Genomic DNA, 20,493 nt, shown 5'->3' on the forward strand with positions numbered 1-20,493 from the left:
AACTGAGCAACTAAGCAGTAGCACTAGCTTTTCATTATATGGATATACCACAATTTGAGTTGATAGAATTGATTTCAGTTTTTCATTAATAAAGACAAAGCTGCTAGGAACATTCTATACAAATGTTTTGGGAGGACCTATGTTGTTTTTTATTAATTTTTTAAAAATTTATTTATTTGGCCACATAGTGTCTTAGTTGCGGCATGTGGGATCTTAGTTCCCCAACCAGGGATGGAACCCCAACCACGTCCTTCACTGGGAGCTCAGTCTTAGCTACTGGATCACCAGGAAAATCCAGGACGTATGTTCTGATTTCTCTTGGATTAATACTAAGAAGTGGAACTGATGGATCATATGGTAAGTCTATGTTTAATTTTACAAGAAGCTGCCAAATTGTTTTCCCAAAATGATTGTGCCGCTTAACATTCCCCCCAGCAGCATACGAGAGTTCCAGTTGTTCCACATACGCACGAACTTGATATAAATATGCTTTGAATAAATAGAAGAATAGCACGCTTCTATCTCCTGGGAACCACTCACTTTCTTCCCCTGCATGAGTGACCCAGAAGTTCCTCTGAATTCAGAGTTTAAAGTGGGAGGCATCATCCAGGGTACCAAGGAATAAAATAGAAATAATGACAAGCTCCAAGTTTACCTAACTCCCAGGGGTATCTTATTTTTACTGGCCTGTATCCAGCAGCAGAAATTTTTAAAAGTTTATCCAACACTTTATTGCTAACCAAAAGAGGCAGGTAGTGTGGGGTGATTTACAGCAGCAGCAGAAAGGGTTTAGGTGAGACTTGTTTACTAGGAGACAATCCGTAAAAGACGAATAGATGCAGTTCCCCTTCAGTTCAGTTCAATCGCTCAGTCATGTCTGACTCTTTGCGACCCCATGGACTGCTGCCACGCCAGGCTTCCCTGTCCATCACGAAGTCCCAGAGCCTTGTTTACTAGGAGACAATCTGTAAAAGAGGATAAGATGCAGTTCCCCTTAGGCAGTATTTCTCCAACTACAGTTTAAGAAACTTCCTCCCACCTCCCACCCACTTGTGCCAGGATCATTTGAGGGCTTGTTTAAGAATTGCAATATTTGATGTCAGACAACCCCTCATCTCTTATACCTGCAAATGCACCCGGCTTTAGAGATGCTGAATTTTGGGGAACAGGACCTGAACTTTTCCTCCCTTGACTCAGGCAGATGCAGCACTGACCCGAGTGGAATTCTGTTAAAGCCCTCAGGATAGGTATTGCCTTGCTGGTCCTGGCTCTGCCAAACTCAAACTGTTGAATCACATGGTAAGCCTATGTTTTAATTTTACAGGAAACTACAAAACTGTTCTCCCAAAGTGATTATACTAGGATGGGGAAGTGAAGGTCCCTCTCTTCTATCTAAAGCTGTCTGAGAAGCCAGAATGGACTTCCCCCACCCTCGCACTTGCCTGACTTTCCCAGCTCACAAACACTGTCCACCTCGCCCACCCTCTACCCCTCTCAGCCTCAGCCCCAGCTCAAGGTTAGGGCTTTCCCTAACAGAATGAAGCATTTCCTTGTGTCTTCAGCAGGCACCCTCGCTCTTCCCTTCCTCCCACATGCACTTGGCAGCAGCTGTCTGGAGTCACATATTCCTGGCCTGGTGCCTCACGCAGACTCTGACACATAGAAGGCACTCAATTCATACTTGCAGGATTACATCAAGGTGTTCCCGATGGTCATCTCCGATCTGTAGAAGTTGCTGATTTTCTTTATGAGCTGTTTCATATGAAATATTATAATGTAGTTTTATTTTTGTTTGGCCAAAATCAAATTTGTTTTCACTGAGTTGAATTCTGTTTTAATCTCAGGCATTCCATTTTCCCTTCCCTCAGGTCTTCCCAAGCTTCATCCATTCTCAGGTCCCTGGTCCCACCTGCCTGCATGCTCAGTCTCTCCAACGCTTTTTCAGATACACTGAGGGCCAACTCTGCCACCGGACACCGTCTCCCTTTCCACTCACCTTCTTCACTATCTCTGGAGCTAAGATAGTTTTGCTTTTTTTTTTTGCCACACAGCACAGCATATGGGATCTTAGTTCCCCAGGGATCAAACCTGTGCCCACTGCAGTAGAAACATGGAGTCTTAACCTCTGGACGGCCAAGGAAGTCCCTCTGTTTGTTTGTTTTTATCGAAGTATAATTGATTTACAATGTTGTGCCAATCTCTGCTGTATAGCAAAGTGACTCAGTTATACATATATATACATTCTTTTTCATTATGGTTTATCCCAGGAGATTGGATATAGTTCTCTTGTGCTATGCAATAGAAACTTGTTGTTAATGGGACAATATAGTTTTGATTTGTTTTCATTTGTACTGGGACAAATGACACAGTAAAGTACAGAAATCTTAAGGGTATAGTACAGTGAGTTTTTCATAACAGCTCTCCTGAGATGTAATTCATATATTAATATGATTCAGTCAATTAAACTGTTTAGTGGTATTTAGTATATTCACAGAGTTGTGCAACCATCACCACAATTAATTTTAGAATATTTTTGCCACCTCAAAAGGAACTTTTGAGCTCATGAGTTGTCACTCTCTATTTCTCCCTTTTCTCCTCTCTGGGCCTGGCAACCACTATTCTATGCTGGACATTCATAGGATTGGAATCAGACAATATGTACATTGTTGTGACTGGCTTCTTTCACTTAGCATGATGTTTTTAAGATTTATTTATGTTGTAGCATGGGTCAATACTTCATTTTTTTTTTCCTACTGAATGATATTCTTTTATAATGGATATACCGATTCTGTTTTTCCAGTCATCAGTCAATGGACATGCAGGTTTGTTATGAGCTGAACTATGTCCTTCAAAAATTAGGGAACTATACTCAAGAACTTATTAACAATGTATAATGTAATAACATATAAAGAATTTTAGAAAGAACAGATTCCCTAGTGGCTCAGTGGTAAAGAATCCGCCTGCCAATACAGGAGATGCAGATTTGATCCCTGGGACAGAAGATCCCCTGGAGAAGGAAATGGCAACCCACTCCAATATTCTTGCCTGTAGAATCCCATGGACAGAGGAGCCTGGGGGGCTATGGTCCATAGGGTCTCTAAAGAGTCAGACACGAATGAGTGACTAAACAACAATAAATATATATGTGTATATACATATACATCTATAACTGAATCACTTTGCTGGACACCTGAAACTAACACAACATTGTAAGTCATCTGTATTTCAATAAAATAAAAAATAAAAAATTCACAAGTTGAAGTCCTAATTCCAAGCACTTAAAAATGTGATTGTATTTGAAGACAGGGTCTTCAAAGAGGTAATTAAGTAAAATGAGGACGGGCCCTAATCCAGCTGACTGGTTTCCTTAGCCCAGGAGGGAATAGGGCCACAGACCCACAGAGAGAAAACTATGTGAGGGTACAGGGAGAAGACACTCAGGTGCAAGCCAGCAAGGGAGACCTCAGAAGACACCAACTCTGTTGACACTTTGATCTCTGCCTTCTAGCCTTCAGAATGGTGAGAAAATAAATTTTTATTTAAGGCACATAGTCTACGGTACGCTGCTACAGCAGCCCTGAAAAAGTGTTAGTCAGTTGTGTCCACCTCTTTGCCACCCTATAGACTATAACCCACCAGGCTCCTCTGTCCATGGAATTCTCCAGGCAAGAATACTGGAGTGGGTGGCCATGCCCTCCTCCAGGGGGTCTTTCCCAATCAGGGATCGAACCAAGGTCTCCTGCATTGCAGGCAGATTCTTTACTGTCTGAGCCACCAGGGAACACCTCAGTTCAGTTCAGTTCAGTTCAGTCGCTCAGTCGTGTCCGACTCTCTGCGACCCCATGAATCACAGCACGCCAGGCCTCCCTGTCCATCACCAACTCCCGGAGTTCACTCAAACTCATGTCCATCGACTCGGTGATGCCATCCAGCCATCTCATTCTCTGTCATCCACTTCTCCTCCCGCCCCCAACCTTTCCCAGCATCAGAGTCTTTTCCAGTGAGTCAACTTGTCGCATGAGGTGGCCAAAGTATTGCAGTTTCAGCTTTAGCATCAGTCCTTCCAATGAACACCCTAGCAAACTAATAAAGGGTTGTCTCCACCTGTTGGCTACAACGAACAATGTTGCTATGAACAACATTTGGGGTTTTGTTTTGTTTTTTGTTCTTGGCCATGCCACATAGCATGTGCGATCTCAGTTCCCCAACCAGGGATGAAACCTGCACCCTCTGCAGTGGATGGGCAGAGTCTTAACCACTGGAACTGCCAGGGAAGTCCCTGAATATTTGTATACAGGTTTTTTGTGTAGACATATGTTCTCGTTTGCTAGGAGAAATTCTACCTAGAAGGGGAGTTTCCCCAGTGAATTTTTACATATGTCTACATGCCTGTTACCACCGTCCAGATCAAGAAATAGAATATTTCCAGCACCAGTGGGTTCTTTTAGGCTCTTTCCCTATTTAACTCTATTCCCTATTCCTACAGGATAACCAGTCTCCTGACTTCTATCATTGTTTTGTGTTCTCATCACAAAAAAGAAATAATAATTTGTGAGATGACAGAGGTATTAGCAATTACTAAGGTGGTAATCATATTGCAATATATGAATGCATCAAATTAACATGTTTTATACCTTAAATTTGTACAATATTTTATGTCAACTATAGCTCAAACAGACAAATAAATAAGTTTTACCTGTTCCTGTACGTCATGTAAATATAATAACTCATTATATACTCTTCAGTGTCTGACTTATTTCATGCAATATTTGATTGTTATATTCACTCATGTTCTCACATTTAGCCTTAGTTTGTTCATTATCATTTCTGTGTAGCATCCCAAATAAATTTTGGGCATATCACAATTTATTAACCCATTCTACAGTTGATGAACATTTGGTTTGCTTCTATTTTGGTGAAAAATGAATTTCTAGTTCTTTGATTAGATATGACATTCATTTCAGTTAGATGTACACCCAAGCGTGGAATTCCTGGGCAAGGCTGTAGGGTATGCATTTATTGGTTATTAAAAGTTCCATCCATCCATGTATTCATAAATATCTCCACTTCTCATGAGTTGGTGATTCTCAAGTATTTATGGTTAGCCTTTGCTTCCCTACCCCTCCACTAACCTCTTAATTTCCACCGATGAGTTTTGGGTTCTGTCTTCTTCTATCTCTCAATGACCCCAGGAGCTGGCCCATTAGTTGGTCACCTTATGATTACCTGGAGGTACTTAGACAATTGACAAGCTGGGAAGGGGAAATAAGACCTTTGCCAGGGAGTAAAGGGGGAGTTTGCCATTTGGAATGACTTTTTTCCCCTTTGGCCATGCCACGGGGTTTGTGGGATCTTAGTTCCCTGACCAGGGATTGAACCTGGGCCCTTGGCAGTGAAAGCCAGGGTCTTAACCACTGGACTACCAGGGAATTCCCAGGAGGTTGCTATTAGGGAGTCATCCTAGTGTCTGCTACAGGAAGGGCACTCATCATACACACCAACCCTGTCAGTGGAGGTAGAACTTTCAGGGCAGTCTTTATAAAAAATCCTTTTTGTTTGATACTTTCCACATAGTCACAGGTATATTCATCTATTACAGAAGAAACACTTGTGAAAACACTGCTAGAAAACAGTTTCCTAGTCAAGGTGCCAGGCCCTGAAACATGCTATTAGTATGCCCTTCAGGCTCTGAAATGTTTACATTATTTGTCAATTCTGAAGCAGGTGGTTAGGAAACAGCTGACTTCTGGGGGTTCACACATATTCATAAGGAGAATGGAGATTGGACCTGAGTCCCCAGGGCATGCTGGGAAATCGTCCAGAGCTCCCAGTTACTAAGCAGAGTTCCCAGAAGCTGCTGCTCTCTGCCTCCTGGCTTCCTCATCCCTTAGATGCTTGCACAGAGCACTTCTAGATCCAGAGGAGACACCAGGCTAACTATTGTGTCAGACACCAGGCTCACTTGTGTCATAACCTGATTTTCCAGAAAAACTCTCAGCTGTCTTGGCCCCATGCTGCCGAAGAAAGTACTTCCTCTTTCCTGGGGTGAAGAACCTTAGTGCATAGTCATTGTTTTTCAAAGGCTGGTTTGCTGGCTGGCAGAATTAGTGTCATAAATGGGTGTATATTTCTGTGGCAGAGTCCCAGAATGTTCATTTTAGAAGTTGGTGGATGATTCTTGTGTACAATGAACTTGGAGAACCAAGTTCAATTACAGGAAAATTAACAATATAGATACATTTTTGAAACTATATCCAGTCTCAAGCAAGCACCTGCTCCCACCAGCTTGAAGAACTTTCAGTTCTACCCACCTTCTCTTGTCCCTGCTAGGACTTTGAAAGCACTGTTTTTGTCTGCTATGACCCGTCAGGCTTTCCTTATCCTTTAAGACTTGGCTTTGATCTCACATATTGCAACAAGCCTTTCAAGAACTCTGGGTAAGGTACCCCTCCTCTGGCCCCCACTGCCTCCTGTGATCACCAATCAGAGCCCCTAGAGAGCTACAGTATTGTTGCCTGAGGAGATGCTTGTCTACCCTCTTAAACTGAACCAGCTGCTCCAAGGCTGGGCTGACATTTTTTCATGGGCATGTCTGGCACCTAGCATATATAGTGCCCAGTAGGCACTATATAAATATTGAATAAAGAGAAGAATTATCTATTATAATTTGTGCTTTTTTGTGCTTATTTTACATTGCTTATCCCATGGTCACAAAGATATTCTTCTATGTTTTCTTCTAGAAGCCTTATTGTTTTACTTTTTACATTTCAGTCTGTGACCCATCTTGAATTAACATTTCTGCATGGTCTGAGGTTGGGGTAAAGGGCTTTTTGTTTCTTTGCCACATTTTGGCATGTGGGATCTTAGTTCCCCAACCAGGGATTGAACCCTAGCACCCTGCAGTGGAAACACAGAGTCCCAACACTGGACTGCCAGGAAAGTCCCACAGGTTTTTTTGTTTGTTTTTTTTTTAAAGGTATACCCTGTTTCTCCATTTACTGGGGAGTGGGGACTTCATTTTTCCATTGAACTGGACTTGGGTCTTTGTCATAAATTCAACGACATGTAGGCAGCTGTATCTGGACTCTATCTTAGGCCAATACCACTCTGTCTTAATGACTGTGGCTTTATGGTATGTCTTGAAATCTCATAATGCAAGTCCTTCTACTCTGTTCCTCTGTTTTGAGATTTATTTTGGCTACTATAAGTCATTTGGATATAGATTTTAGAATCAGTTTGTGAACTTCTCAGTTTGTGAGTTTTAATCTCATATATTTTATGTTTTATCTTCACCAGAGACCTGATCACACAGCAGCACTACTTCCTCAGTTCAGTTCAGTCACTCAGTCGTGTCTGACTCTTTGCGACCCCATGAATCACAGCACACCAGGCCTCCCTGTCCATCACCAACTCCCGGAGTTCACTCAAACCCATGTCCATCGAGTTGGTGATGCCATTTAGCCATCTCACTCTCTGTCGTACCTTTCTCTTCCTACCCCCAATCCCTCCCAGCATCAGAGTCTTTTCCAATGAGTCAACTCTTCCCATGAGGTGGCCAAAATTGGAGTTTCAGCTTTAGCATCAGTCCTTCCAAAATTGGAGTTTCAGCTTTAGCATCAGTCCTTCCAATGAACACCCAGGACTGATCTCCTTTAGAATGGACTGGTTGGATCTCCTTGCAGTCCAAGGGGCTCTCAAGAGTCTTCTCCAGCACCACAGTTCAAATGAATCAATTCTTATCACTGTCCATCTCCAGGACTCTTAGTGACCCCATGGACTATAGCCTACCAGGCTCCTCCGTCCATGGGATTTCCCAGGCAAGAGTACTGGAGTGGGGTGCCATTGCCTTCTCCCTGCATATCTGAGGTTATTGATATTTCTCCTGGCAATCTTGATTCCAGCTCATGCTTCTTCCAGCCCAGTGTTCCTCATGATGTACTCTGCATATAAGTTAAATAAGCAGGGTGACAATATACAGCCCTGACGTACTCCTTTTCCTATTTGGAACCAGTCTGTTGTTCCATGTCCAGTTCTAACTGTTGCTTCCTGACCTGCATACAGGTTTCTCAAGAGGCAGGTCAGGTGGTCTGGGATTCCCATCTCTTTCAGAATTTTCCATAGTGTACTGTGACCCACGCAGTCAAAACCTTTGGCATAGTCAATAAAGCAGAAATAGATGTTTTTCTGGAACTCTCTTGCTTTCTCCATGATCCAGCAGATGTTGGCAATTTGATCTCTGGTTCCTCTGCCTTTTCTACAACAGCTTGAACATCTGGAAGTTCACGGTTCACGTATTGCTGAAGCCTGGCTTGGAGAATTTTGAGCATGGCTTGACTAGCGTGTGAGATGAGTGCAATTGTGCGGTAGTTTGAGCATTCTTTGGCATTGCCTTTCTGTGGGATTGGAATGAAGACTGACCTTTTCCAGTCCTGTGACCACTGCCGAGTTTTCCAAATTTGCTGGCATATTTGTTAAAGTGCTGTTGAGTGCAGCACTTTAACAGCATCATCCTTCAGGATTTGAAATAGCTCAACTGGAATTCCATCACCTCCACAAGCTTTGTTCGTAGTGATGCTTTCTAAGGCCCACTTGACTTCACATTCCAGGATGTCTGGCTCTAGGTGAGTGATCACACCATCATGATTATCTGGGTCATGAAGATCTTTTTTGTACAGTTCTTCTGTGTATTCTTGCCACCTCTTCTTAATATCTTCTGCTTCTGTTAGGTCCATACCATTTCTGTCCTTTATCGAGCCCATCTTTGCATGAAATGTTCCCTTGGTATCTCTAATTTTCTTGAAGAGATCTCTAGTCTTTCCCATTCTGTTGTTTTCCTCTATTTCTTTGCATTGATCACTGAGGAAGGCTTTCTTATCTCTCCTTGCTATTCCTTGGAACTCTGCATTCAGATGTTTATACCTTTCCTTTTCTCCTTTGCTTTTTGATTCTCTTCTTTTCACAGCTATTTGTAAGGCCTCCCCAGACAGCCATTTTGCTTTTTTGCAATTCTTTTCCATGGGGATGGTCTTGATCCCTGTCTCCTGTACAATGTCACGAACCTCCGTCCAGAGTTCATCAGGCACTCTATCAGATCTAGTCCCTTAAATATATTTCTCACTTCTCACTTATAATCATAAGGGATTTGATTTAGGTCATATCTGAATGGTCTAATGGTTTTCCCTACTTTCTTCAATTTCAGTCTGAATTTGGCAATAAGGAGTTTATGATCTGAGCCACAGTCAGCTCCCGGTCTTGTTTTTGCTAACTGTATAGAGCTTCTCCGTCTTTGGCTGCAAAGAACATAATCAATCTGATTTCGGTGTTGACCATCTGGTGATGTCCATGTGTAGAGTCTTCTCTTGTGTTGTCGGAAGACAGTGTTTGCTATGACCAGTTCGTTTTCTTGTGAACTTCTCAGTTTGTGAGTTTTAATCTCTTATTTTTTATGCTTTATCTTCACCAAAGACTGACCACACAACAACACTACTTCCTAGAAGCTCCTTTTTTCTAAATCAAGGACTGCCTTCTTGGCATCTAGCAGCCATTTGCAGCTGACAAGGCTCTTCCCAGAGTTCAGCAACCCAGAGGTTGTAGAGATAAAGCTCAGACTCAGAACACAGATTCCAGTCAGCTCCACAGATTCCTTATTTGTGGTCCCCAGCATTGCTCTGCCCTTGAAAGGATCCTGCAGACTGTTCCATGATTAGACAGAAATGCATATTGAAATTTAATATATGATAAAGATGGCATTGTGTTCTTTGTGAAAAAGATGGATTATTCAATAAATAGGGTTTGGAGCAACAGGAAAAGATAAAATTGGAACCCTACCTCATTATTCATGCTGAGTAAAATTCCAAACAGTTCAAAGATTCAAATGTTAAAAACAAAACCATAAGATTACTAGAATTCCTAAAGCAATTGAAAAATAATACAGCAGTGGGGAAAAGGCTGCAAAAAACAAAACACTTCTTCACGGCAAACCACCCCTTCCCCATATCCCAAAAGTTAAAAGGAAAACAAAAGGCCTTCCCTGGTGGCTCAGTGGTAGAGAATCCTCCTGCCAATGCAGGAAACATAGGTTCTATCCCTGGTGTGGGAAGATCCCACATGTTGTTGGGCAAATAAACCCCTCACGCCACAACCATTGAGCCCATACTCTAGAGCTCTGGAGCTGCAACTACTGAACCCACATGCTGAAGCCCACACACCCTAGAGTGCAAGTTCCATGGGAGAAGCCACTGCAATGAGAAGCCCATGCACAGCAACTAGAAAGCAACCCCTCGCTCACCACAACTAGATGAAATCTAGCAAGCAACAAAGACCCAGCACAGCCAAAAGCAAATACATTTTAAAAAATTATTTAAAAAAAAATAGAATTACTTTGAAAAATATGAAAATGTAGGATACTGGCCAATAGCAGAATGCTGGTTATCTCTGAAGAGCGAGGGAGATGGGGAGATGAAGAAATATACCTACAATATCAAGTCTATGCTTGTTAAACATAAGATTTGTTAGACCTGTGTGATACGTATACATGATTGTTATTCTATCTTTAGATTTTGAAACATTTCATTATTTTTAAAGTTAGGAAACACAGTTTATGGAGGAATATTATTAAGAGGATGTAAGTGTTCTAAACTTAAACTATATTAATGGCTGCACAACTTGGTAAAATGTAGTAAAACGGCATTGAATTGTGTCCTCAAAATGAGGGAATTTTATGGTATATAACTAACACCTCAATAAAAAGTTGAGTATAAATATTCCAAAAATATAAGGAATTCCCTGGAGGTTCAGTGGTTAGGACTCAGTGCCTTCACTACTGGGGCCTGGGGTTCAATCCCTGTTCAGGGAACTAAGATCCCACAAGCCTTGTGGGCAAAAAAAAAAAAAAATGTTTACAAAGATAACTGGGCTGCATGAGGCCTCTTACTTACACAACTAGGGATTGAACTCACATCTCCTGGAAATTGGGAATGCAGACTCTTAACCACTGGACCACCAGGGAATGTCCTCTGTTTTATTTTTTAAAAGAAGAATTAAAATGAGATCTATCCATTCTAATTTGAAAGAGGCCTGGGCAATTTAGCATTCATATGCCACCTGGTGGACAGAATTGGAAGTGCTAGAGTGAACAAAGGCTGCACTGCTGGGACTGAAAGCTGAAAGGGGCCCTCAGACACATTCTCTCTTTATCTGTTGGGAAAAATGAGGCCCAGGAGTATATCTTAAATTACTGGCCAAAACAAGACCATAACCCTAGTTACCCCCAACTCTTAACTCTTGGTTCTGTGTTCTTCTGCCTTGATCTCTGTCTACTTTAATTCTGTGCCTACTTGGTATTTTTGTCCTTCTTTATACTAAGCATTGCAGGAAATTCCAAGATATTACTCCTGTGCCACAACTACTGAGCCAGTGAGCCACAGTTACTTAAGCCCATGCACCTAGAGCTTGTGCTCCACAAGAGAAGTCACTGCAATGAGAAGCCCTCATATTGCAGCTTGAGAGTAGCTCGCACTTTCCACAACCAGAGGAAGACCTAGCGCAGCAACGAAGACCCAGTGCAGCCAAAAATAAAAATAAATACATTTTTAAAAGGTTGAGAAATCCATGAAAAATATGAACTGTGTCACTGTTCTGTTTATTCTGTGGAGGATAAGGATTAGGCATTGGATCAAGGTGGAAAAGAAAAGCAAAGGAAAATTAGAAAAGTTATCCAGTGGAGATGCCCACAACCACTACATCCAAGTAATGCAGAGCCCTGCCCTGTGTCCCTAGCTACCAGCACAACGCACTGGCATGCCTCACAGCTCTTGAGCAAGAGGGTTTCCTACCAGATCAAATCTGCCACCAAATAGGACAAGAATGAAGGGCTTAGCCCCCTGTTCTAAGTCAATATAATGGAAACCACCATCGAATGAACCCTGTTGAATACCAAGTATTTTCCCATACCGTCAGCTCTAAGGTACAGAGAGAAGGATAGGCTCTTGGCTCCCTTGGCGGGGGGCATCTCGTTTGTTACCTGAAATGATTCAGGCCAAAGGGTGTGAAAGTTGCCGCTCAGGGAGCAGGTAAGGACAGGCCTAGAGTTGGGTGACTGCTTCAGTCTTAGGCTTTTGAGGACAAGGAGTGAGAAAAAGAAAAGAAAAAGGCTAATTCATGCTGCTTGTATGCCAAACAGGCTTTCAGGGTGGAGGGAGACATATTCTACGCAGCATGGTGACTCAAGGATCTAGAGGCCTCTCTGAGGTGGGTCCATAAGACTCCAGCCCTGCCAAGTTCAGGTAGCAGGGTGCCGAGCATCAGCATTCCTCTGGGGCCAGGCCAACAATGGTAATCTAAGAACACAGCTGAGTCACAGTCCTGGCCAGGAGCCGCCTATGTGCCCCTTTTAAGGGGCTGCACTTTTCCATTCGGGGAAATTCTTGAAACTCAGGTAACTCACCAGCTCTCTCACTATGTCAGAGATGAACCCCAGGTCTCCTCCCTTCTCTCACCTCTCCAAGCCCAAGTCCAGCCCAGTCCTACCTGGCCGCAGCACCTAAGAGCAAGCCTGGGGTCAGCTTAACTGGAGGCTCCTGACCTTCATTCTTGCTGGTTAACATGATTCTGGAAACATGGAGTTCTCCCTGGGATCCGTTCTGTTGCTCAGTCATGTCCGACTTTTTGCGACCCCGTGGACTGTAGCCTACCAGGCTTCTCCGTCCATGGGCTTCTCCAGGCAAGAATACTGGAGTGGGTTGTCATCCCCTCCTCCAGGGGATCTTCCCGACCCGGGGATCGAACCTGGGTCTCCCGCATTGGGGGCAGACGCTTTAACCTCTGAGCCACCAGGGAAGCCCTCCCTGGGATAGGGTTTAGCAAATAAATGTGTAGAACACCTGTGCACCTGAAACTAATACAATCTTGTAAATCAGGTATGTCTCAATTAAAAAATCTAGGTCACCTGGTTAAATGTGAATTTCAGATAAACAGTGAATATCATTTTAGTGTAAGTGTGCCCCAAATATTGTACCATATTTGACCTGACAACTCTACCCTGGAGGTATCTGTTTATTCATTTATCCTGAGAGTATTCTAGAATAGCGATTGGCAAATGTTTTCTGTAAAGGGTCAGACAGTAAATATTTTAACCTTCTGGGCCACAAGGTCTCTGTTGCAACTACTCAATTCTGCTGTCGTAGCACAAAAGCAACCACAGACAATGCATAAATGAATAGTTGGGTTCAATAAAATTTTACTTATAGACACTGACCTTTGAACTTTATATAACTCTCATGTTGTGAAATATTATTCTTCTTTTGATTATTTTTTCCCAACCATTTAAAAATGTAAAAATCATTCTTGGCTCACAAACTATACAAAAACAGTAGTAAGGTAGATTTGGCCTAAGGGTCATAATTTGCCTGCTTCTGATCTAAAACAGGATGAAACTTTTGTCTGAATCCAAATCACAAGAGGATTTGTAAAGATACAAATCGCCAACCCTACTCCCAGAGAATTTGATCCAGTATGTCTGGGGTAGTGCCTAATAATGTTTCTAAGTTCCCAGGTGATGCTCAAACCTGTGTCCTCTGGAGTGGAATGGCCAGGGAGGTCCCCATCTAGTGTATTTTAAAATCTCCTCAGCTTTAGGAACTATTCTATAAGGGTCATCACAGATCATATCTTTATTTGAGGGACTCCCTCTCCCCAGTCATCCCCATTCTCAATAGGAATTTTTCTGTGTAATTGCTTCTGGAATTTTGTCTTTCAGCTAGAACTCAGGACAGAATTGGGATGAGAGTTTCTAGTGCATTTGGTTTTTTAAAAGTAGTCACCCCCCCGCCCTCCCCACAAGTGCATTTAGGGACTTTCCCGGTGGTCCAGAGGTTAAGACTGTGCTTTTACTGCACGGGGTTCGATCCCTGGTTAGGAAAATAAGGTTCCACGTACTGTAGGGTGTGGCAGAAAATTTTAAAAAACAAACAATAAAAACATTCTAAAATCTTTGAAATTGGAATAATTTTAGACTTACAGAGAGGGTGAAAAGAGGATTAAGTTTTCATATATCCCTCAACCAGTTAACATCTTACATTACCACGGTCCATTCATCAAAATGAGAAACCAACACTAGCACAATACTATTAACTGAACTCTATAGACTTTATTTGAATTTCAACTCTTTTTCCACTGATGCCCTTTGTCCTGTTCCCGGATCCCAAGGAAGATATCACATTATGTTTGGTTGTCGTGTCTCCTTAGGCATTGCTGGTCTGTAACAGCTTCTCAGTGTTTCTTTATTTTTCATGACCTTGACAGTCCTGAAGCCTACCGGTCAGGCATTTTGTAGAATGTCACTCAGTGCGGTTTGTTTGATGTTTTCTTTGTAACTAGTCTGAGTTTATGGGTCTTCCAGGAAAGAAATACCACAGAAGGGAAGTTCCTGTCTCATCACCTCAAACTGGTAACGTTAACTTTGATCCCTAGGATGCTTCTTAGCAGGCTGAGCACCGAGGAAGGGGTGAAGGGACCTCGAACTTTTCTGGCACGTTTCTACTTGTCGCTCAGCACCCCTTTTCCCCTACTGTCCCCGGGGTCACCATCCCACAAGAGTTTCCGGTTCCTCAACGGTGAATCAAAGACAAGTCTAACTGGTCCTTCAGCACAGAGGAGAAACAGGATGAGCAGGAGCCGCCGAGCCCTGTCTTTAACCAAGTTTCTCCCCCACCCCTCCCCTCACTTTTCACCAGCAAAAGGGAAGAAAAGGAGCCACTGAAGTGACGCACCTGGCGACGGGGTTGGGGATGCGGTTTGGATGTCTGTGTTTTCCGCGCCGGCGCGTTCGGTCGCAAGCTCGCGACCATCGCGATAGAAGAGCGAGATCGGCGCTGGCCCTTTAACAGCCCCTTCCCGGGGGCCTGCCCCGCGCGTGCGCACTGCGGTTCTGCGCTTGTCATCATGGCGACGCGGGGCCATGTGCAGGACCCTAACGACAGGCGCCTCCGACCCATTTACGGTGAGTGCCTGGGGCCAGTCTGGTCGCCAGCCGAATTCGCCGAGGGCTTCCGAAGCCGAGGCGAAGGCCCGGGAGGGGCGCTGAGGGGCCAGGAGCCGAGCCGGCGGGCACCGGGGGCGGGCCGCGCGGGCTTCTAGGCCGCAGCCACGGGCCTCGCGTAAGCGCCGGCCTGGCTTTCCCGAGCCCTGAGTTGGTAGCGGCGCGGCCAGGGCGGCCGCAGGTCGGCAGAGCCGGCCTGACAGGCAGGCCCTGTGAGACACTGCTCTCGCCGGGACCTGCGCTATCCGCAGGCTGCGTTGTCTGTCTGCAGGTGGAAGCTGGCTCCGGCATGAGGGTGGGACACCCCTGCGTGAGGGAAAATTCCCCACTAAAGACTTTTTACTTGTGGGAGCGGGGCCTAAAGTGTCTGACTAACTGTGCTCGGCGCACAGAGAGAAACAGAGGTCCGGGGAGGGGAAGGGGCTGACGCAAGGTCAACCCATATCGAGTCAGGAGCACGCCTGGATTTGAGGCTCCCGATACAGAGCCCTTTGGTGGAGGAACAGCTGCTCTGGGCCCACGTGGGAAGCGGGGGCGGCGGGGCGGGGGGTCTTGGGTCCAAAATAGCGGTGAAGAGACTGCAATAGCTGGTGTCGAGGGGCATGCAGGGAGGGCTCTTCCTTCTTGTAGCTTCTCTGGTTTTTCCTTTTCAGCCTGCCTTCCGCGTGCTAAGTGGATCCCCTTTCATAACGCTTACCTCAACCCTCAGGCTTTAAGACCTTGATGGCATGCTGCTCTTCCAGTTGGGAAAAATCACGTATTTGAGTAAGGGAGAAAAACCTCTTCAGTAATCGAGACGTTCTGTAATTGGAAAGTGGTCCCGTTTGTATTTCCTTTCCCCGTAGATGCTCGTGTGGTCTTGGTCTAGTTCATAGTGAGGAAGGCTTCAAGGTCAGTGGTTTTTGCAGAAGGAGGTCTCTTGTTTATAGGGTAGATTTTACTTAAATGGAGGCTTCTCCGCAAGGCTGAGATGATTTAACTTTTTTGGATGGGGGTAACTTTATGTTTCTGGTACAACTGGTAGTGCTTTTTGTAATTTGATGTTCTGCTCTCGATAATTATTATTATTATTAACATCTGTAATAATTGGATAGTCTGCTAATTATGTCAGTCGCTCTCCTTGGCCTTTTATATCTATTATTGTTTCATCTTCACACTTTCTTCTGGGATGGGTGGTTTTTCCCAGTCCCTTTCTCCCTTCCTCTCCCCCTCTTCTTTCCACAGATGAGGAAACTGGGGGCTTTATTGATGTGTAATTTGTCTAAGGTCACTCTCCTAACATGAAACTGGTATCTTAACCCCTGTGGACTGTCCAAGACTTACTCTTTTTAACCACTGTGTTCAGTTCAGTCGCTCAGTCGTATCCGACTCTTTGCGACCCCATGAATCACAGCATGCCAGGCCTCCCTGTCCATCATCAACTCCCGGAGTTCACTCAAACTCATGTCCATCCAGTCGGTGATGCCATCCAGCCATAGAAATCACCTTAGTTTGAGCTGAAGACACTGATTTGCCAAAGGTTACATAGGTGGAGAGTGGTAGATTTCCATTTTCCCAGGGCTGTAAAGTCTTGTATCCTCCAGTATACATTTTAAAGGGCAGAGATGAAGTCTACTAGGGTGACTTGAGGGTAAATACTGAATCCAGAGTTCACAATTGGTAGCTCATTACTGCTTTATAGCAGCTGCCTGCAGCTTTTTTTTTTTTTTAAAGATTGAATATTTTTAAGAATAATTGGATTTCTTTTTTTTTTAATTTTGATAAATTCTAGTATTTATTAAATTATAAAGTCTGTAATCAAAAAAATGTGGATCAAGAGAAACCACTAACTACAAGGACTAGACAGCAAAGCCTATGAGAACGCCATGAAGTGTGTTACAGACAAGATTCTGAAACATAAGTTATAAGCTGTTTTCTTTACATTTCCATTTCAGTAACTTTATTATTAAGTAGTTGTTATTCTTCTATTTTAAAACCCCGAATTCACATTTGTTCTCATGTTAATTAAGCTTTCTGTTCATACTGATACCAGACATCTTGTAGGTGCCAAATTTTAGTAATGGTTTTATGTCAATCCATGCAGAAAATATGAACCAGTGCAGTAGTCAGATGAGGACCATTATTGCACAGATAATACACACACGCTGGCCAAAAGAACTGAAGGTATTTTAAAAAACTATAAAATAAACAGACTTCAAGAAAACTGGGTTATTACTAAACAGCTCTCAACTATTAACACCCAAGTTCCTTATATTAAATAAATTTCTCAACAGAGATGTGTTAGACATTTTAATTACAGGTCTATCCTTCCCATACCCCTTCCCACCCCAACTCCCAAAATGCACTACTAGCGATGAGTATAATGTTACGTGGGCAGAAATTTACAGATAACCATTTTCATCTTGAGCATGGATCTGAAAGCTTTTTTATTTAAACTTCCGTTACTGTGCACTGTCCATCAGGCCTTCGAGATCTGACACTCACTGTTCCATCCGCTGCCACTGATTGATCAGTTCCTGATTGATCAGATACTGTCTGATTTGGATTAGGAACCAAAAGTCTCTTTTGGGTCAAGGAGTGTTGTGCAACAAGCACAGATACATCCTCACTCTCACTACTGGCGTTGGATTCGGTTTCTTCAATCGAAGTGTCTGATGCTGGTACCCTGCCTGAAGATGGTGATCCATGCTCTTCTCCTTCCCCTCTATGACTCCTTTCTGCTATGCTGTCTCCACCAAGTTGTAAATGTCCAAAAGAGTCTTCCAGAGAAGTGCTTGCATCAGGGGATGGCGTGGCGGGGCTGGTTAGCTGACCATCTACTGATGTCAGGGGCCTCACAGAAGACGACTGAACAGAAGCTGCGCTCTGAGCCGGCACACTGTCTGCTCCGTCAGCAGAGCTCTCTCTCGCTAGGATTACAGTGTTAGAATCACAGTCCAGCCTAAGTCCGGCTACTCCCTTCTTTGGTATATCTGTTATATCCCGCTTGATCTTCCTGCGACGTCCATGTTCGTTTCTCCTATACTGTACCATATTTTCAAGATCGGCAACATACAGAAACCCGGCAATTAACATTTCAGTGCTCTTTTTACCTTTGGAAAAAGCATCTTCCAGCTCTCTGCTAGTGCGCTCGTCATACTGCCACCACCCATTTCTTCCTTACCAGGCATATTCACCGTTTCCTCTACTTGCTGCCTTGAGTTCTTCTGGTGACAACAAGGTTGGCTTATCAAGGAAATCTTCGGGAATTTCTTGTCGACAGAGGGCACATCGCTTTCCAAGCCATGAAGCTCCCTTCACACACAGATAGCAGAAAACATGCTTACAAGGCAGACTGACTGGGTGAACACATGTTTGCAGACAAATGGCACATTCAGGGACAGTTAGAGAAGGTGCAGTATTAGAACAGGACTCATTCGCTTTCCTGTTCGTAGGAAGCATGTTTATAGAGTGATCAATTTCTCCACAGCCAGCCATCATTTCTATTACAGACCCAACAGATGCCTGCCACAAAAATAAAATCTCATCTTCATGAGTAATCAGCCAGTTTGCAGAATTTTCTCCTCCATCGCTGGATCATCCTGTGCTCTGTGGCCACCGCCAAAGCCGCCTTGCCGTCTTTTCTCTTCGGCCTCCGAGCCCGCAGCGGCTGGGAACGCGCGCGCCGAATAATTGGATTTCTAAAAATTGTTCTTGAGGACCAGAGAAAATGTCTTTGGTGCCCCATAAATCGCTTAGAATTAATAATGTTTTGAACTATCCAATAGGAAAACTAGTGCCTTTAACATTGTTAAACATCAGGCTATGTTAACCAGATATGTAGGTCATACTAAAACTGAAGCCAGAATTATGTAGCTTTTCTTGTAGTTACATGGGAAGATTAGAAGATACTTTCTTTAGAAGTTCCAAGGCAATTAATATACACTGGCAGAATTAGGGAAAGGACTGCCCTTGATGTCGGCACTTCTGAGTTTTGACCTCTGGACCTTGGGGCAGCCTCTGCTTTTGTGTTTAAATACCTTAGTATCCCTGAACCACTATTGTCCTTTGAATTTATTTCATTAGCTGACAGATGAACGAGCTAATGCTTGGTAGTGCTTACCCACCAGCCTAAAGTTCAACAACATTCAGCATTGATTGTTTGTGCGCTAACTGTCCTAAGGTAAGATTATTGTGAGCATAGTCGTAAACTGAAGGCCAGAGATTAACTTGCTCAGGGTTGCAGCTAGTAAATTGTAGAGCTGGAATTTGAACGTGGCCATTCTCACTGGAGAGCTCAGCCCTTACTGAGTTTGGATTCTGCAGCCTCACTGTCTTTTGTGCAGCATTATTTATATTACCAAGGTTTAGGATTTTAGAACTGTTAGAAACTTTGCCTATGACCTCAGCTTTTGCCGATGCTGTTGAGGGTAGAAGCGGACAGGGTGATTACTTGTGAAATTATGGTAGGTTGAAATTCTGTTTCTGATGTCTCTGTATGTAATAGCTAGTTGTTTAGTCGAATGTCTTTAGAGTGCTTCTCTTTACTCATAAACTGGTAAGTTTGGGTATTGCATTTTGGGTTTTGAAACCCATCTTGAGTTTCTCAGAATGCCTCCTTTATTGTTTTCTTTCACTGCAGTTATTCTCTTGTGCTTTGTGGTTCTGAACAGATTTTGTATTCCCGTGTGACTTGGTGAGCTTTCTTCTACCATTATTATTTTTAAAATGCTAGGGGGGTGTGTAAAAACCTTGCATCCTGCAGTCCATGCTGGTAAGTGGTTGGATATCTTCAATTTAAAATAGTCAGTGGTTTGCAATAAACACTGCAGTGGGTTGGTCAAAAAGTTTGTTGGGATTTTTCCATATCATCTTATGGTTAATAGAATAAGCAGGAACAAGGAAAAAGGCAGATCATAGCTCAAAAAAAAAATGTGAGGTTACGTTGGTTTTGTCACATCTGCTGCTAAATTTCATAATACAGAAGAATATTTAAAATACAATCTAGCTGGCTTTATTACCTAATGGATTCCTCTGGTTGCCGTTAGTCCTGGCCTGATAAATAGAGTTTGTTATTTCCTGCTGGAATTAATGAAAATACTTAGGTTTTAGAGTGTGAAAAAACTCTTGCTGTGGTTCAAGCTTGGAATAAAGCATCACAGCGTAACTGACTTTCAAAGGAATCTTTTAAAATGCTTTACTACTTATGGGAGTGTGTGCGCTGATGGAACTGACAACAGTTAGGTGAAAATCCCTTTTATATTTTGTTGCTCAAGGAGAAGGGAATCGGGAACTGATATAAACAGTTTTTAAGTATACTCACTAATCCTAATTTTGTACTGTCTAGTATTCTTAATTAGGCAGTGCTAGGGGCTTTTAACTGGAGAAGGAAATGGCAACCCACTTCAGTGTTCTTGCCTGGAGAATCCCAGGGATGGGGGAGCCTGGTGGGCTTCCGTCTATGGGGTCACACAGAG

The 20,493-nt window shown here is 43.4% G+C and overlaps 1 protein-coding gene, 1 long non-coding RNA gene and 1 pseudogene across 4 annotated transcripts in view; 1 reads left to right on the forward strand and 2 right to left on the reverse strand.

Moving 5' to 3' along the window:
• Positions 1–706: 706 nt before the first annotated feature.
• LOC129542896 (uncharacterized) lies at positions 707–14,907 on the reverse strand. The gene is made up of 2 exons (XR_008683173.2): positions 14,769–14,907; positions 707–965 (listed from the first exon to the last, which is right to left on the reverse strand). It is a non-coding gene; the product is annotated as an uncharacterized LOC129542896 (long non-coding RNA).
• The window catches only part of NAA25 (N-alpha-acetyltransferase 25, NatB auxiliary subunit), a 66,931-nt gene continuing 61,250 nt past the window's right edge, over positions 14,813–20,493 (forward strand). The window contains exon 1 of one of the 3 annotated variants that reach the window (XM_088828237.1): positions 14,813–14,998. In XM_088828237.1, coding sequence (XP_088684363.1) covers positions 14,941–14,998 — 58 coding nt within the window. In that variant the 5' untranslated portion in view covers positions 14,813–14,940. The remainder of the gene's footprint in view (positions 14,999–20,493) is intronic. The other 2 variants (XM_088828236.1, XM_055405722.2) reach the window with 2 other exon arrangements.
• On the reverse strand, positions 17,468–18,679 carry LOC129542894 (E3 ubiquitin-protein ligase RNF146-B pseudogene; annotated as a pseudogene).

Source organism: Moschus berezovskii, chromosome 19, assembly GCF_049115385.1.
Source record: "Moschus berezovskii isolate FMDL1 chromosome 19, NW_MosBer_1.0, whole genome shotgun sequence".
NCBI classification, from domain to species: domain Eukaryota; kingdom Metazoa; phylum Chordata; class Mammalia; order Artiodactyla; family Moschidae; genus Moschus; species Moschus berezovskii.